Genomic DNA, 18,720 nt, shown 5'->3' on the forward strand with positions numbered 1-18,720 from the left:
TGTCGGTCTACATTGCTTTGGATCGTTATTGAGCAGAACCTGACATCAGCATGGACATACGTCCTCTGGAATGGTGGTTGAAGCATGAAGGGACATATGACTCTTTAGTGCATCTGGCACATAAATATCTTGCGATGCCAACTGCAACAGTGCCATGAGAATGCCTGTTCTCACTTTCAGGTGACATTGTAAACAAGAAGCGGGCAGCATTATCTTCTGGAAATGTAAACAAACTTGCTTGAGTGAGTGACTGGCTGAAAAAGAAGTAGGACTGAGTGGACTTGTAGGCTTTAAAGTTTAACATTTGTTTTATATTTGAATGCAGATTTTTTTGTACATAATTTTACATTTGTAAGTACAACTTTCATGATAGAGATTGCACTACAGTACTTGTAATAAATGAATTTAAAAATATTAATTTTGTTTTTTACAACACAAATATTTGTAATAAAAATAAAGTGAGCACTGTACTCTGTGTTCTGTGTTATAATTGAAATCAATAAATTTGAAAATGTAGAAAACATCCAAAAATATTTAAATGGTATTCTATTATTGTTTAACAGTGCGATTAATCACGATTAAATTTTTTTATCGCTTGACAGCCCTAGTGACTATTACTTGTAAAACACTTTGAGATCCTCAGAGGAAGCTGCTGTAACTGTGCAAAGTGTTAATTTATTACAGACCCAATCCTGCTGTGACCTCAGTGGGTGATTTGTCCTGAGGTAGGACAGATGAAGTGGGAGGTCATTCTGTATATCAAGAGAAAGGTAATCTGTCCTAGATTTGCAATTAAAATCATGTGTGACCATATTGCTATGAGAAACTGGCCTATCTCAGTTATATCTACCCTTGCTAATAATTGGTATTATTGCATATTTAGAGTTTTAAGCCAGAGGCTGAGCTCAGACTCTATTGTCCAAGGGGAACACTTCACTACACTCATTTATGTCAATATTTGGTGTACAGTATCTTCATTCACACATCAGAGGACTAAAAGTGCTTCCATCATTTGTCACAGTGAAATATTTTTTTCGTATGATTTTTAATTTGTTGCTAGCTTTTGAATTCTTTCTGTGTTCTTCTGTAGGAGATTACTGGATCAAAATACTAAAGCTCTCATGACTTTTAGATGCCCTAGTCAATAACATTTTTCAAGTCTGAAGGATGGTCTCTGATATTCTTTCCTCAGAGCTTGCCTGTGAAAGAATATTTTGAATGATTTATCTTCAAATTTGGAAAACTCCAAAAATCACTCATTTTTCACTCAGCTGCCTCTTACATTTTTAACATCAGACCTAATTTTGTAGGCTGGATTTGATAATATAATAGTATTTTGTAATAATTTCTCCTCTTGGAAAAAATAATGAGTAATCTCTTCGTTTGCAGGACTTGGACCTCTCTGATCAACCTTTCTGCTGTCATAGTAAAGATTAAACTGCTTCCAATGCACAGATGATCTGGCAGGAAATTTGTTAGTCGAATAATTTCTGCCCATTGTCTTGGCATGTCTAGATTTTTAATCTCTGCTCATTGTCTGATTTTTAAGTTTTGCTCTCTGGTCAGATCAAGGTAGAGGATTGCATGCTGGGACCTATAATGTCCAAGGGCAACACCATGGTATTAAAAATGAAGGCATCTGGAGGCTATATTTAGCTCATGGGAAACACTTTGATCACTATTGATGTAGCACATCAGTCTTGATGGACCTGGAGCCTCTTGCTATCTCAATTTTTAAACTATTTGTGACAAAAATAGTAAGAAACCATGTATAACTAGATTATTTCTTTGTCTGGAATACAGAGCATAGCAATCTTCCTTTATTTATGACTGTCACTTTGACATAGTAGCATGTGGCACTATGGGACCCAAATTAATAAGTAATATTTATTTTCCTGGAGGTCCCATAGAGCATCCACTTGTATGGCCATTTTCTTCTACCAGTCCAAGGATCAACAGTTAGAGGCATTTTGTTCCGTTACCAGCATGCAAAGCTTCTCTACTTCCATTTGTGTCAATGATGCCTTTAGAATGCAAGTGGTGGTGATTAGTCCTTTCAAAGAATAATGGAGTGTAGACAGCCCTGGCAGTTAATTTTGGTATGGTGTGACCAAGATGTCTTAGGATGCTCACTAGTGTATGTTCTGGGTTTAGATCAGCTGTGCTCTTTTGAACCAAAATCTGCTTTTATGATATGATCTACATAAGAGGCAGTCAGAGAGCTTTAAAGAGCAAAATATGTTTTCCTTTAAAGTTTTGCTTTTGATGATGGGTTTGTTCAACAGTTCCTCCTCCTCTTCTATCTTGTAAGGAGCTACATCTAAACTTTCACATGGATGAAGTGATCTCTAGGATTTGTACCCATTTCATCCTTAAAACAGTGCTCTGTTTTTATCTGAATTTGGATTTTCAGCCTTCAGTTATGTTGATTTAGGTATTATCCTGTTGGGGTGGTGGTTAAAATTTCCATAGCCCTTAAGTGCGTAAACTGAAGAAGCTGTAAAAAGAAAAATCTGGTACACTTGACAATATGCTTTATGTAGCATTCAGAACACACAAAACAATCTTTTGGGGGGCAGACTCTGCCTGTGGCAAACTAATGGAGGCAGTCTGCATCCAAGCATCCTGAAACATTTCATATATTTTTTCCAAAGGGATATATTTACAATCCCAAATGTCCAAAAATATTCTTTATTATTTTGTTGTAGTGTAGGACAGTGGTTTTATGTTGTACAAATAGATTTAGACTTCAGATTTGAGTAATATGCATTGCATATAGTATAATTTTTTGTACTGCTAAATATTACATTGTAATTTCAAATATCCATCATTGCTGTCCCTATTGATGCTGCAAATTTGTTAGGCTAAACATGCTATGCCTTGCTCTAAGTGAGAGATGGGTTGGGTGATTCATCCATTGGGTGATGGGTGGGGAGTAGAGGGTAGGATGGGCGGGGGGGAGGAGAAAGGAGTTTGAGGAGAAGTTCCCTTCCTCTAAATAAATTTTTTGCATGGTGTCTGTGAGCAGACTATGAAATGTGTTATGTTATTATTTTACATTACATAGTTCCTTTTATCCCAAAGTGCTTTACCAGCTATGTGATGTTCATAAATCACCGCTGAATTGCAGCCACCTCTAGGATGGAGGATGGCAGCTGGCGAGCACAGAGCATGCAACAGTGGAAGAGGAAAATTTTGTCTGACATCCGGGTTAAATTCTGGTCTTACAAATAGCATAATGGAATTTTTAATGACAATGTACAGCAGATTGGACCTCTGTTTTCAACGACTCATCAGAAAGATGAACATGCAAATTGAATGATATTAATTCTTTTGCTTCAGAAGGATGAATCAGTCTTACCAGGATTAGAACTTGTAGTTCCGGGACTCTAGATATTCCAAACCTGATAATTAGACCACTAAGCTATCCCATGCCCTGTCAGCATCTGTGCCAATGAAACCTTATTTTGGAGCTATTTGTCATTTCAGTCCATAAGGACACTTTTCATCTGCGGCAAATTGTACTTCTAGCCCCTGCAGCAGTTCCCAGACTGGTGCCTCATTAACTGAATGACATGTTCACTTGGGTCCTGTGCTGGTAAAGCATTTTTCTTTTCCACCTTTACAATACAGAGTTGCTGTAGCAACTCCAATTAAAATTAAAGGAGTCCTTCTATTCTTAAATTTTATTTCCTACTTTCTAGATTTAACTTTCTCAAAAGCACTCTGTGCTGAACTTAGTTATGCTTAGTCTTAGTTAAGTGATAATTTCACTCTTTAAAAATAATTAAGTATAGCAAACAACCATTTATGTTTTAGAAGTTGTTTCAGAGGATTGCCCATATGGGAGCAGTCCAGGTATGAATAGAATGGGCAGTATTGATCAGATAGTATCTGGTATTATCTTTATTGAAATTGAAAACAGGCAACCATTTAGCCTAAAAAAATAGTCTTTCCCCTGGGTTCAGCAGACACTGAACTTGTTCAAGTAGGAGGAGGAGTTTTCAGTTTTTTAGAAAAATAAAAGAAAATTCAGGGAAGCTGTTTCAGAGTTATGGTGCTATAAAAATATAAATGTTAGAAAAGTCTTCTCACTTTTCTTTTTTTCCTCTCTCAACTTGGACAGGATACTTCTAAAAGTTCAAACTTTTTAATCTAATAAACCTGAGAAATAGAACATAATAAAGTTACAAGATTTGCTTTAGAAATCAGAAGGGTTTTTTTAGTTTTCAAATCTGCTGGCAGGGATGGTTTGCCAGAAGCTGGGAATGGGGGACAGGGGATGGATCATTTGACGATTACCTGTTCTGTTCATTCCCTCTGGGGCACCTGGCATTGGCCACTGTCAGAAGACAGAATACTAGGCTAGATGGACCTTTGGGCTGACCCAGTATGGCCGTTTTTATGTTCAAACTTGTTAGCATTTCCTACGTAAATCCGGTCATATTGATGCATATTATGATCTATAGTGGGTCTCGATTTATGATGTAATGTGCATCAAATACATCTCTTAATATCCTATTGATCATCTAGTGTTTGATTACTAGCTTACCATTAGAAGGGGATAGGCTTTTTTTTTTGACCAACCATTCTTTCAAATTATGTTCTGTAGACAGCTTCCACCAGCAATCATCCAGAAGCAAGACTTTTAGGAGAGGTTTGGAGTTCTAAACTTACTGATCAGAATAGATTTAAAAGATGGAGGGAGGAAGATGCTGGGATGCCTACCAGGGGTTCCCCCCCCCCTCCCTGGCCTGGCCTAGGGGCTTTGTCTTTGATGTCTACCTCTGGCTGGTAGGTGTCTGAAAAACTAAATGCTTTGTTGCTCAAAGAGTGAAGGAGCAAGTCTGTCACTTTTCTCCCACTCCATCTTATGGCTGCTGTGAGGAATCAGGTATTCTCTGCTTTACCCCTTCCCCAGCCTGTTCTTCTATGAAATATTTGCAGTGCTTGTTTCTGCTGCTCCTCAGAACCTTCCCCAGCAGGAGCAGCAAAAAAAAAAAAAAAGTAAGTTTCTTGGCAGTTTCACTACTGCTCATAGGGTTCTGTATATTAGTAGTGAAACTGACCAGTGGCTTGTTAGTTTAGTTGCTTGGGAAACCTATAAGCAAAATAGGCACTGAAGGTGTCATCTCTTAGTAAATGAAAAAAGAGGATTTTTTCCCCAAGTCTTTGTTCAGTGAGTAGACCTGGGCTTTTATATTACAGCCAGACATCTTTACTGTATTGTAATTTGAGAGCCCCAGCACTGCTAGAAATTTGTCTAGTGTGGAAGCTTTGAGAGCTGGAGCTCTGCTAATAGTAAATAATAATAAAATAACATTACACCTACACCATTCTGTTTGCTCCTGGATTAAATTCCACAAGACACTAAGCCATCCCTAACTGTGAAGTATGAGTACTTAGGGGAGAGCTAGATACGGTTACTGGCCTGACTAGGATTCTGTTTATATTAAGTTCTCAAATTTAACTTTACATTAAAGTGTCTGCATAGGGTAACTGTTATATTTGTTTGTTAAAAGTTTCTGTTTGACCCTTGCTGGTGACTACTAATGAGACTTTAAAGAATTATAAAATATAAAACATATTAAAAAGAGATATTCCTTGCCTTTGGAGTAATTCGTTATATTTCAAGTCTGCACAGATATCTGGCCAAGCAATAAAAGTTTCAGGTAACTTAAAATGAATCTTCAGCTGACTTTTTATCCCTGAGGCTTTCAGTTTTTGAACTGATGTTGTTCTAGAATGTAAATATAGCTGAGCAAATTCCCTCCAGTTCATGTTTTGCCCATATGAACTGAGATCCTGGCAGCTAGTACTTTTAGTATATCAAGACCATAGGTATCAGTGAGCGGGGGGAAAGAGACTCAAACTATAAATGGAAGAAATTAACAGTCATTTTTTTAGAAGGGAGACTTTTCTGAATTAGTAAATGTTTCATCCTCTCTCTACATCACACTGCGCCTTGTCTCCCTAAGTCAAAGCATAATAAAATTGGAAAACCTTTTTATTTCATAATTGGTCACAAGAGTAGATTTCCTATACGTGAGGTACTACAGTACATAACTTATTATTCACCACAACTTTAGTTGGTAGAGAAATGTAATTTTGTTCTCTCTTTTTTCTTATATTGATGAAGCCTTTCAGTACTCTCTAACCTTCAGGCCTCTTCCCATGTGATCTGTCTCTTTTGTTTGTTCGGATTCTGTATCACAGTTTACTGCTTCTGGCCCAGTGTTTTGGATCATCCTAAATAACAATCTGTAATAGCTGTGCCATTATCTTTAGCAGTCTGTTGGCTTATAACTGTGATATGCTCCATTAAGACATTATTTTTGTTCACAATAATAGATATGGGGAAATGTCAGCACATTTATAAGGCCTCCTTTGGAAGATGACTTAAACCATTAGCATGTTTTGAGTATTGATAAATGCAAAATGTTGAGACTCTCTAACATTATTACTTGACCGGAATTATTTTGAAGGGAAAGTGCTGTGTAGTAAAAACAAGTGTGCCTATGCACAGTGTTTTCAACTCATTTTTTGCACTCCATTTTAACAAATAGTTTTTATCTTTTGTAACTAAGACTTAAAGAAAAACTGCAGTGATTTTTTATATGTAAATTTGACCTTGCATAAGTATTTTCTAATAAATATATCTGAATCCCAGAACAGCAATTATTTTCTGATCTATACCTGTTGCAATTTCAGTATTTCTATAGCAGGCAATGGTTCAGACTTCACTCCTTGGAAGCTGCTATTTTGGGAGGAATTGACACACAATAAAATTGAAGGTCACTTGAGCTGCATTTTAGGGAATAGCAAACGCAGAAGTTTTAAAAGTTAGTTTTAAGGTAAATTTGTGTGCATTAGGAGAAAACAATTGTTTTTACTACTGTTTTTGGTCAGTACTGTCCAAGATTTGAAAGCTGGTAGCTAGTGCCCATTGCCTATGACACTGTATCTTGAAATGCATTTGCACGGGAACTGTTTTCCACATTAACCCCATGCACCTTTGATGCTTTCTACTTATGTGCAGCTGCTACCTGATTAACACCTTGAGTAACCATGCAGCTGCAGTGCCTTTGGCCTCAGATCTCTGTACTGAAACTATTAACCATCTACATCATACTTTCAGTTTAATTGGATGTTAATTGCATGACAGATGCAGCTAAGCAGAGATTGCAGAAGGTGCGCATGCAGGATAGCGCACAGTGACTACATTTAATATACATTTTTATTCTGGGTTTGTGGTCACCAACTAACTGTATGTGTTCGACAATTCCAGACAATATCTGCAGTAAAGTAGGTGTTAAAATGGTGCTACACTTGGATAATAAAATGATTTCAGTAAGACACTGAAAAATTACCTGAAAACTGCTTTCATAGTCTCCTACTTTTTCCTATTCCTGGAAGTGCAGATTGAGTTTCCGCTGCTGCTGGTTGTTTGTTAGTAAATACCTGTCACTTATATAATACCTCTTTGTCAAGGATCTCAAAGAGCTATACGGAAGTGGTTAAGGAAAAATTACATATGTTGTAATTCTACTTCTCTGAAGAAATCTTTTTTCATAATTCTCATTGCTTGGTCCTGACATCTTGGTGCAACTTTCCAAGCTCCAAAGGTTATTTTTAGTTAGTGGTGTGAGGTAAGAGCATGAATTCTGGTAGTTATGCAGTACCCCATTGCGTAACCTTCCAATCAGTTCGTGATATGGCAGGAGACATCCCCAGGAAAACAGAATGGTTGGCAAATGAATGCTTCAAAAAGGCAGAACAATAATCATCAAGGTGTATGATAAACGCTGTCTCTGAAGGGCTCCCCAGCAAACCGTGAGGGGAAGTGAGTGACTGAAATTTCTGCATGAAAATACCTTCTGATTCTGCATTGAAGTTATGTAATTTTTCCCTTCTGTGAGCATTAGAGCTGATTGAAATGTTTTAACTGAAAACTTATTTGTTTGTTTTACTTCAAAAACAAACTTTTTATGCAGGAAATTTTCAAAACAAAAACAAAAAAAAAGTTTTAAATTTCCCACAAAAAATAATTGGTATTTTCCAACCAGCTCTTCTAAACTGGCCATCTGTAGTGGAGATTTGCTCCTGGAGAATAAGTAGCCCGAGGAGGGAATGAGTTTCCCAAAGGTACAAACATAATAAAATTGCAAGCAGTAACCAGGCAAAGGACAACAGTGTGAGTAGTAAGGCAGCATTGCTCCCCAAAGCATCAGGCTTAATATTTCAGTGGTCTGTAGGGCATGGGCAAAAATCAGAACTTTAAAAATCTGGCCATAAAGGACATCCCAGAAAGACTCCGGGGGCTGAAAATGCAGCCGAAGATCAGCGTAGCCCATCTTGACCATGCTCCTATTTCTCTGGTACACCAGCAGCAACAAGGATGTATGGTTTTGGAGATGTTATGTTGGCACTTGCCACCATGTCTTTGCCTTGTCCTTCCCGGGCCAGTTAAACTGGCTTTCTTAACAGACCATACTGGCTTTATAGGTAGACTGAGGTGGCTGTTTTCTGTATGCAGTGTTTTGTAGCTGTGTTGATCCCAGGATATTAGAGAGACAGGGTGGGTGAGGTAATATCTTTTATTGAACCAACTTTTGTTGGAGAGAGAGAGAGAGAGAGAGAAGCTTTCAAACTTGCACAGAGCTCTTCTTCAGCTCTGTGAAACTCGCTCATTACAGGATTGGCTACAAGCATTGTCTTTGGTGAGAGATCGAAGGTACAAATTGACCTGAGATAAGTGACTGATCTTTTGGGACTGGAAGCAACCTCAATCTTATGTGATTTTTGGTGTTTAGCAACCAGCTATTACTAAGTCCAGCTTGCCTGGGTGGCAAGATAGACTGGAATGCCCAAAGGAACTGTCTGACTCCGTGGTAAGACTGCTATAATGCTTTAGGAGTTCCACTTGTTAGTGGGTTGGTGAAATTTAATTCTAGAACACACACCAGTTTCGGGTCTCTGCCCTGCTTCTTGACAGTCATGAACCACTCCCCACAGTTTGACAATTGAACACCATAGAAATAAGCAAGCCGTTCGTTGTTCAATTGTTTGTGACTTTTTAAAAAAAATAGTTTCAGACACTGCTTCTTTGCATAAGTAAAAGAAACCCAATAATAAAAGCAAGTCTGGATCAGGATGCTTCAGTTCTTTGAAACTAAGGATCAAGAAATGTGCCCTTTTATTCTGCTAAATTGGTTTATATTGTGAAAAAATCTCATTTTGTAACAAAGTGTCAGCAGACTGAAGTTTAATCAGAATGGATTTGGATAATCTGAGATGTTGAATTGCACTTTGCAGGATTGGGGTTTTCAGTGGTGCCTAAGTACAAGAACTGGAAGGTCAGCATGATGATTGCTTGGAAACAATTTGAAAAGCAAAAAAAAAAAAAATGGGGGGTGGGGGTAGATTTCTGCTTCATGTAAAGTTGTCTTTGCCCTCGTCTACACTGCAAAGTAATGTCGGTATAACTACATTGCTCACGGGTGTAAAAATCCACACCCCTGAGCGACACAGTTATACCAGCCTTCCCCCACCCACCCCCGTGTAGATAGTGTTATGTTAATGGGAGAACTTAGATGTTATTTTCATAAATAATATTAGGTTAAAAATATTCCAAGAGAGTTAAAATTCTGTTCTTGTGTAATTTACCTAGAAGAGACTCTAAGCAGTTGCTGTGGACAAATTTTGCCTTCCTCCCCTTCACCCTCCCCCACTCCCCCATTTTTTGTTCCCTGTTCTTCTGGCCTTTTGCATTAATTTGTTATAATGGTTTCAAACACCCATTGTGATCATTTTAATGCAAGAGATAGCACTGCAGTTAGCTTGCTATTTTTGTAGCAGCAACTGTGTCATTTCTGAAACCTGCTTGCTCAGGCTGACAATGTAGCACATACTGCAAGACCCATTTGAATCAACAGGAGCAAAAGGTGTAAGGTGTTATATCTGCAAATAACTATTATGCCCGGATGAGTTTATTTTTATTATTATTTATTAAAGGATATACAGATACTCTACCCTCTCACTTGTAAATCCTGTACCAAGTGAGAATACTGATGAATTTGTGCTGTGCTGAGAATCACTGTAATCATGATAATTAGTAGTCAGTCTGCAACTCACTATGAACCAAACAAAGGGATTTCCTTGGAGCAGCTATTCTCAAGAGAAAAAGAAGTGCGTGCAAGAGAGGGCATATGCTATCCATGTTTCTGCATATTCTTGTTTCTTGCTACGTACAGTATGTGTGTTGCTATAATTTTAAGAGGACTCAGTTGTTCAGAGACCTGCAGAGGTACTGCAGCCATAGTCTTACTGCTGGATTTTTGTATGATCATTGTTAAGCCCTAGAAGCATGAGAAGAGGATAAAGATTCAGAACTGAGGCTGTACAAAACAATCAGTTTTTATCTTTTGTAGAAGATGTTACATTGAGAAGGGCTAAAATATGTTAACTTTTTTTTTTTTAACCACAAATCTTGGAAGAGTAGAATAGGTTGGGTTTGGAAATGATGTTTACCTTATACCTCCCAAAAAGGAAGAAAGGGTGAGCTTATGGTTAACATACAGGATTGGATGTTAAGAGATACAGGTATTTGCACGTTTAGGTTAGGCCTCAGTTTTGCAAAAGCTTAAGTACATGTTTAATTTTAAGCATGTGAATAGTCCAGTTGATTAACTGGAACTACTGACATGCTTACAGTTAAGCATGTCCATAAGTCTTTGCAGGACTGGGATATAAAATGGCAGCTAACAGATTTACAGGCTTATAGAAATTTGAGAAGGAAAAGATAACAATGGGTAATCCTTTAGTGATGTCTGCTCTGGGCCATCCCTAGCTATTCAGGGGCCCTATGCAGTCCCCCCTGGGGTGGGGTGGGGTGGGGATGGCTTGGGGGGCAGGGGTGGGAGGCCTGGAGAAGAGGCGGGGAAGGGACTGGAGCAGCATGCAGCTGCGCAGGACGCCAGGAAATTTGGTGCCCCAAGTTTCCTGGTCCCCTACGCAGCTGCGTACTTTGCGTATGGGTAAGGATGGCCCTGAGTCTGCTGCCCATACATGTTTGTTTCTTGCCATACACAGTGTTTAGACAGTAAATGTGAACGGTTGTGCCAGTTCTTAAATACATCAATTTTTTTTTCTAAACAACTGTGTTTGGTGTATTGAGTGAAAAACTAGAAAATGGACAGTGAATCCATCGTACATATAAAAGAGCCAAAGCAATCTGGAGCCAAACTGACAGACATACATGTGATTAATCCCATTAAAATGATTGGGGCCTACTCACCTTGGCAGAGTCACTCACATGAGTGTTTGCAGAATAAAGCTGGATAACGAAGACCAGTTTTTAAAAAAAATAGAAAATGTACGTTAGGATTGTATATCTTCCAGGAAACAACCATTCCCAGAAAACCACTGAATATTTTTTTTTCCTTTTAAGAAATAGAGTATATTTAAACACACATGCACCCTGGATGAAGAGCATTTTCCTTATTCAGTCATTCATTATCAAGCAACAAAATTAAACTAAATCTCAACGTTTTTTGGTTATGTCTGCCCCAGAATAACTAAGCAGCTTCCCCTCAAAATCTTTCTAGGACACCAGCTGCAAATAAGAATGAGCTTCCATATTTAATAAATTCTATTAACTTACACACACATCCATGTCACATTATAGGTGAACAGGCCCTAATTAAAAGCACACACCATCTGCTGGTTTGTGGCAGCAGGGTAGCACTCCATAAGCACCCCTGGTTCCTGTGATTGAAATGTGTTATTTATGAGCTCTTACAAAAATATGTCACTTACCTCATGGAAACTGCGTTAAGAGCTGGATGGCACCATCTAATGGTATGGTAGTGAAGCAGGTTGTTAATCTTTTTTCTTAAGAATATTCTCTTTGCTCTTTCGCTATATATATATTTGGGGTGGAGGGAGGGGTTAATGATCAAATTTCCAACAGTTTCATGTTGGACTTGAAGCTTGCATTTCACTTTTGTATGAGATGAAAAGTAATCTTTGAAAATATTAAGCTATTGGAATGGTTTTCATTGTTTTTTTTTCTTTCTGTGCAAAATGTTTAAGTTTGAGATAAATATGTTTATTAGTGTGAGGAATTTTAAATGGTGATAGACAGTAATAGTGTGCATTACAAAGATATCTGAAAAGGATCAGCATGTACCAAATACCTTTATAAGCTGGCCTCTCATAAAAAAATATCTACTGGTCAATTGGGAGTGTCTTTTAACAAAAATGAAATCCATCTAGTGTTTCTAAAGGGATTTATTGCATAGTGTACAAAGATTATTTGTTGGCTTTTAAATAAGGAGAGAGAATTCTAATCTGTGTTTCTAATGGTCCTTGGGTTCTAAAGTTTTGGACACTTTTCTGTGTTGCCTTGCAAGGGCGGAGGCCACATCCTCTTTCCCACCTGTTAGTGGGAGTAGAGGCACTGTTCCTTGAGTGGAAAACAAAATGCACATTGAGAAAAATAAAACACCTTTTTGAATGGCTGATTCAACAGCTCGCCTTTGGTGACTTTCAGGTTACAAATTGATGTATGCAGTGGTTAGCATTCTGCCTGATGACCCTTGGAATGCCAGGAACAAGAATCAGTGCACTGATTCAAATCACTCTAGTGGTTCATATGACAAGGAAAGAGATGATTGAAATATCCTTGTGCTCTGTAGCACTCATAACTAGCATCCAGCAGAAGTAGTGCTATTGTGCTACTTCAGGCTTTTTCTTTGTAGTGCCAAGCAGTGTTGCATCTTAATAGCAGTAACAGGCAGAGCAATAATGATTGGACTTTTCTTGTGGCTACTCGTATTGTTACAAGGAGACCTTTGGTATTAAAAAAAAAAAAAAAAAGTAAACAGAGAGCATGTAATAAGACCCTCCAGGTAGTTGTACTTAACTTTAAAAAAAAACAAAAAACTGCCTCGGTGAAGAAACTTTAGACAACATGGGGGCTTTCTATGTTTCTCTTGTTAATGATTCTGTTTACAGTGATGAAACCACCATCTTTCTTTCCACACATTAGATAAGGGTGCGTAGCGGAGTAATTCTACAGTTTATTTGTGATTCCACCATATGTTTATAATCTCCAATAACATTCCCTGTCTGTTGGCATAGAGAAATGTTTATACATCTCAGAGATGATGTGCACATGAAGAAAATTGAAGTATGAGGCACAAAGTTCTTCCACATTAAGTTCTAGTAAAGCTGGTTCTACAGTTCAAGGCCCTGACCACTGCTTTATAGTATTTACTAGGGCATGATGGGATTTAACCTGAACAGAGAGAGAATATAAAGTTTGAAGCAGATAAATGGACGATTAGCATGTACAACTGTTTGTAAATATCCTCAACAGCATTTACTGCAGTAGCCAAACACTTTAAAAATTGTTTAGATGTCAAAACACTTACGGATGCTTTTTTTAAATAATGTCTAGAACATATGCCATCAGAAAGATAAGAGATGCCTTCAGAGAAAACAAACATTTAAAGGATTCAGAAGAAATACAAACACTGGTGAATAAAGCAAGAACAAACCTAGAGATTATTCATCGGCAGGTAAGCATACTTTAGTTCATATCTTTTACTTAAGAATTGTAAAATGCTGAATGACATGTTCTCCCCTAAGGGTGTAAGTCCCATGCCAGTTTTAAGGAAGGGGAAGAGAGATCCTGTGCAAGTATTATTGTTCACAAATGGAGGGGAGGCAGAGTGAGGGAGTGAGTGACTGGCACAGTATTCAGTTCTCCTTGATTGGAAGGATTTACGCATGAGTCCCATTAGTACTAATGGGATTCTACATACTGTTCTCTAAACTCCTTTGCTGTCCCTCTTTTTTCTGCTCTTCAGTCCTCTGCTGCCATTTGTTTCTTTGCTTTTCCCTGTGTTGTGTTTTCTCTTGCTCTATGTCCATCTTCTCATCCCTTCTTCATCCCACTGGCATATTAATATGCTCAGAGGAGTGCCAGTAGCTTAAGCTTCCTTTACTCTGTTTTTGCGCAGTTTGAGGCACACTCCAGTAAGGTGTTGAAGCAGAAGCATATCGAGCCTTAACATTTTTTAATAAGTTCGTGAAAATATTTTTTGCCTGTTTGCACCCCAGATATCTTTGATTCCTGTCCACTGTGTTCACACCACTGTGCACAGGGCTAAGGAGGGTGGTGAGATGATTCTTTAGAACACACACAAAATTTAACTGATTAATTTTATACATCATGTATGTTAAGAAGTTTTATCTTCAAGTTCTCCCGTAGCCTCTTACTTCAGGAATGTAGGCTTTCTTTGCAAGGAAAGGGGCCAGAAAGATTTTTATTTCAAGCAAAAGCTGAGATTGTTCTTGAAATTTATTTCTCCCACGTCAGGGAGGGTCTGAGGCTGTGAGCTTTATGGGGCCAAAGGACAGCTCTACATTAAAAAGCTGGAAGACGGCTAAGTGGAGTCAACCATTAACCATTCAATAACAGCAGAAGAATATCTCAAATATTATTTGTTGAAAGAAGGTTTGTTCTTTAAAAGCATGGGGTGGAGGGAACATTATCCCACTCATATGACCTGCTGTTTGGTGCCAGCAAGCCGCAACTAGTTCAAATTCAAAAGTGTCTTCTAATGACCCTGCTTGCACTGGTCCCATTAACCTAAGTGGAACTGTTGGTGCTCAGGTCCTGCCTATGTCAAGTTAAATATCCTCAAATTGAGGAAATTCTATTTAGAGGCCATGCTTGGGAAAATTTGTTCCTAAGGGTACGTCTATACTACCCGCTGGATCGGCGGGTAGTGTTCGATGTATCGGGGATCGATTTATCGCATCTCGTCTGGATGCGATAAATCAATACACGAATCGATGCACGTACTCCACCTCGGCAGAAGGAGTAAGTAGATTCATCGGGGGAGCCACGGCAGTCAACTCGCCGCCGTGAGGACGGTCAGGTAAGTCGAACTAAAATACTTTGACTTGGCATAGCTGAAGTTGCGTATCTTAGTTGGAACCACCACCACCCGCTAGTGTAGCCCAAGCCTTCGTGATTTGGTCCAAAGTATCACAGTATGTCTGTGACAGAGCTTGGAATAAAACCCAGCTCTCCTTATTCTGAGTCCTGTACTTCAATCATATAATATTTATGTGACCAGTCCTCCAAAATCTCAATGGGGCTTTGCAGAATTGGGTCTTGGGTCTTGTTTCATGTCAGTTGACATGGTGGGGAAAGGAAGAAAGCATTTTTTCTAACCTAGCTGGTGAAAGAATACACACAATTGATTAGGTCCTTCAAATGTGTGCTTTTGTTGTTTTGATACCTAAAAAAAAAAGGATCAGGAAGATAAGAGTGGAAAGTTAGGTTCTTCTTCGAGTGCTGTCCCTGTGGGTGCTCCACTCTAGGTGACGGTGCGTCCCGGCGCTGTCGATCGGAGATTTTCGGTAGCAGTGCCTGGTTGGGGCGCACGCACCCAGATGGTATCTCCCGTCTAGTTGGAATCTTCCTGAGTGCGTGCGCCCCACACCCTCCTCAGTTCCTTCTCAACCGTCCTCGGCTGAAGACGGGACTCGGAGCAGTGCTGCCTTCTCTTCCCTGGTATCTATAGGAAACAGTAACAAAGAACATAGAAATAATTATTAATTACTTCCCAGTTGTTTCCCTTCCTTTAGTATAGTTACATAGTTAGTTACTTAGTTTTAAAAAAAAATCACTTCAGACTTGTCTCTCACTGAGACACTCTCCCCTGCCATTTCTAATTTACAATGCCAGGGGCTTCAGGATTCAAGAGGTGTGTTTTCTGGCACGACTCCATACCAAGGTTGGATGGGCACTCACATTGTGTGAAGTACCTCGCGGAAGCCTACATCCCCGCAAAGTGCCTCTACTGTATGAGCCTCGAGTCGGGGGCTCGGCACGACAGGGACCTGCGGCTTAAAATGCTTCTCATGGAGAAATCCCCGCAGCCGCTTTCGGAGATGGGGAAAGTTAAACCCACTCCCACATCCTCCCCAGCCAGATCGAAACCGGTGGGGAGCGTTGCTTCACCCTCCCTGGAGCGGAGGCAAGAAGCAGAGCAGTCTCATAGGAGAGACTCTAACAAGGGTAAGGGGTCTCCTGGGAGATCCCTACCCTCTGTGCTGACAGCGCCCAAGCTAGGCGCCTCAGCCCCGGATCACGCCTCAACAACGGCTCCCACAGACCGTAGAGGCGAACACAGAAGGATTCCGGGGCACCAAGCGTCTCAGCATAAAAACAGCCGCGGAGCCGGCTGCGCGCTCTGTCCCGGTGCCGACAAGGACGTCGGCACCGCAAGCCTCAGGGCTAAAAATAGCCGCGAAGCCGGCTGCGCGCTCTGCCCTGGTGCCAACAAGGACGTCGGCACCGCAAGCCTTACGGCAAAAAATAGCCGCGAAGCCGGCTGCGCGCGCTGCCCCGGTGCCGACAAGGACGTCGGCACCGCAAGCCTGAGGACTAAAAATAGCCGCGGAGCCGGCTGCGCGCGCTGCCCCGGTGCCGACAAGGACGTCGGCACCGCAAGCCTGAGGACTAAAAATAGCCGCGGAGCCGGCTATGCGCTCTCCCCGGTGCCGACAAACCCGTCGGCACCGCAAGCCTCAGTGAAAAAAAAAAAAAAAAAGCCGCGAAGCCAGCTGCGCGCTCTGCCCCGGTGCCGACAAAGCCGTCGGCACCGCAAGCCTCTGGGCGGAAGAAGGGAAGGGGAAAAAAAAAAAAAAAGCCGCGGCTCCGACCGCGTGCTCTGCCCCGGTGCCAGGTAGGACGTCGGCACCGAGCCTGCCTTCCGCCCCTGCACCAACAACAGACCCCCTGCAGGGCACCAACAACCGACCCACTGCACCGCTCACACTTTCACTTTCGCTTCTTAACATGACAGCGCAGTCCCACCACCTGAACTGGCTACCTTCACTGAGCGCGAACCTGATCTACAACGGCAAGCAGAGTTCACCACACCTCCATCTCCTCCCCCACTGGAGCCTTTTTCCACCTCAGGCTAAGGTCCGCAGCCTCCAGCCTCAGTTTCCCTACTTCGCTCCCTATAAATGAGGCACTCTTGGAACCAGCTGACGCTCTCTGCAAACTCCAGCTTCTTTATTACCAACCTGCAGAAAAGCCGAACATAGATACTATGTTCCTGCTAAGGACGCTGACTTCCTATTTTTTTTTCACAACTGAACTCTTTCATTATCAATGCAGTCGCACAAAGAACGAAACAGCCACAATATCAGTCCACCCCGCAGGACATGGACCGTAAACACCTTGACGTATTGTGTCGCAAGGTTCACACATCCTCCACTCTACAATTCTGGATCGCAAACTACCTTGCACTCCTTGCCAGGCATGACTTTGATGACTACAATAAACTTTTGAATTTGCCTCTTACATTCCAGAGGACAGGACACCAGGCTTTAAATCAATTCTGAGCGAGCGCCAATTGATTTCCAGAACAGCCCTACAAGCCTCTGTAGACACGACAGACACAGCAGCCGTACAACTGCACCGGCTGTGATTATGCGCAGATCTTCATGGCTTTCTGCATCTGGCATCCCTAAAGACCTGCAGAACAAAGTGGAGGACCTCCCCTTTGATAAACATAAACTGTTTTCTTTAAAAAAAAAAAAAAAAAATACAAAACCACACCTGATGAACTACTTCATACGATGAAAGATTCTAGAGCGACACTGCGCACCCTGGGCATTCACCCATCTCTTCCCAGGGGTCAACGATATCAACCCAAACCTTACCACATAAATAGGAATCGCGCTAGACCCCCTAAGCGCAGACAAGATCAAGATCAAGCAACCACTTCCCATCCATCTGGGAATAAACAATTTTAAAAGGTTGGTTCAGGATCTGTGCGACCACTCCTTGATTCCACAGCCTATTTGCCCATTTCGCCACCGCCTCCAGAGTTTCCAACATGCCTGTCAGCAAATTACACAGGACCGTTGAGTCCCCGAGATAGTTCAGTCCGGTTACTCTAGCCCATTCATATCCTATCCTCCTCCCCTTCCCCGTCCCTCTTCAGGGACCCCTCTCATGAGCACCTGCTTCGCGCAGAAGTTGCTTATCTTTTACAGCTAGGTGCAGTGGAGCCTGTGCCAATGCTACATCCAGGGAAAGATTTCTACTCCCATTACTTCCTGACCCAGAAAAGGACTGGGGGCTGGAGGCCTATACTAGACTTACGCCAACTGAACAAATTCGCGAGGATACAGAAATTCAAAATGGTCACACTGGGCACATTAATTCCTGCACTAGATCAAGGGGACTGGTTTTCAGCCCTCAACCCACAGTACGTCTCTTTTCATATATCAATTCATCCAGCTCACAGACGCTTTCTAAGCTTCACAATCGGTCACGACCATCTCCAATATGGAGTTCTTCCTTTCGGCCTCTCCACAGCGCCAGGAGTTTTTTTCCTAAATTCTAGCTGTACTCGTGGCTCACCTCCACAAACATGGGGTCACGCAGTTCCCCTACCTGGACGATTGCCTCATCAAGGGCAACTCCTATGGCGAGACTCTCCAAGCTACTCTTTCACTATCGCCCTCTTTCACAGCCTAGGCCTCCAAATAAATGCCCAAAAATCCACCCTGACACCTACACAACAGATTGAGTTCCTCGGAGCTCATCTCAACTCAATCCAGAGCAGAGCCTTGCTCCCATATCACAGATTCCCCGCTATCACGCAGCTCAAACGCACG

The 18,720-nt window shown here is 41.0% G+C and overlaps 1 protein-coding gene across 5 annotated transcripts in view; it reads left to right on the forward strand.

Moving 5' to 3' along the window:
* The window catches only part of LYRM4 (LYR motif containing 4), a 151,800-nt gene that overhangs the window by 24,628 nt on the left and 108,452 nt on the right, over window positions 1-18,720 (forward strand). For all 5 annotated transcript variants that reach the window (XM_045003798.1, XM_045003794.1, XM_045003795.1 and 2 more), the window contains exon 2: window positions 13,463-13,583. In XM_045003798.1, coding sequence (XP_044859733.1) covers window positions 13,463-13,583 — 121 coding nt within the window. The remainder of the gene's footprint in view (window positions 1-13,462; window positions 13,584-18,720) is intronic.

The sequence above is a fragment of the Mauremys mutica genome, chromosome 2, assembly GCF_020497125.1.
Source record: "Mauremys mutica isolate MM-2020 ecotype Southern chromosome 2, ASM2049712v1, whole genome shotgun sequence".
Taxonomy (NCBI): domain Eukaryota; kingdom Metazoa; phylum Chordata; order Testudines; family Geoemydidae; genus Mauremys; species Mauremys mutica.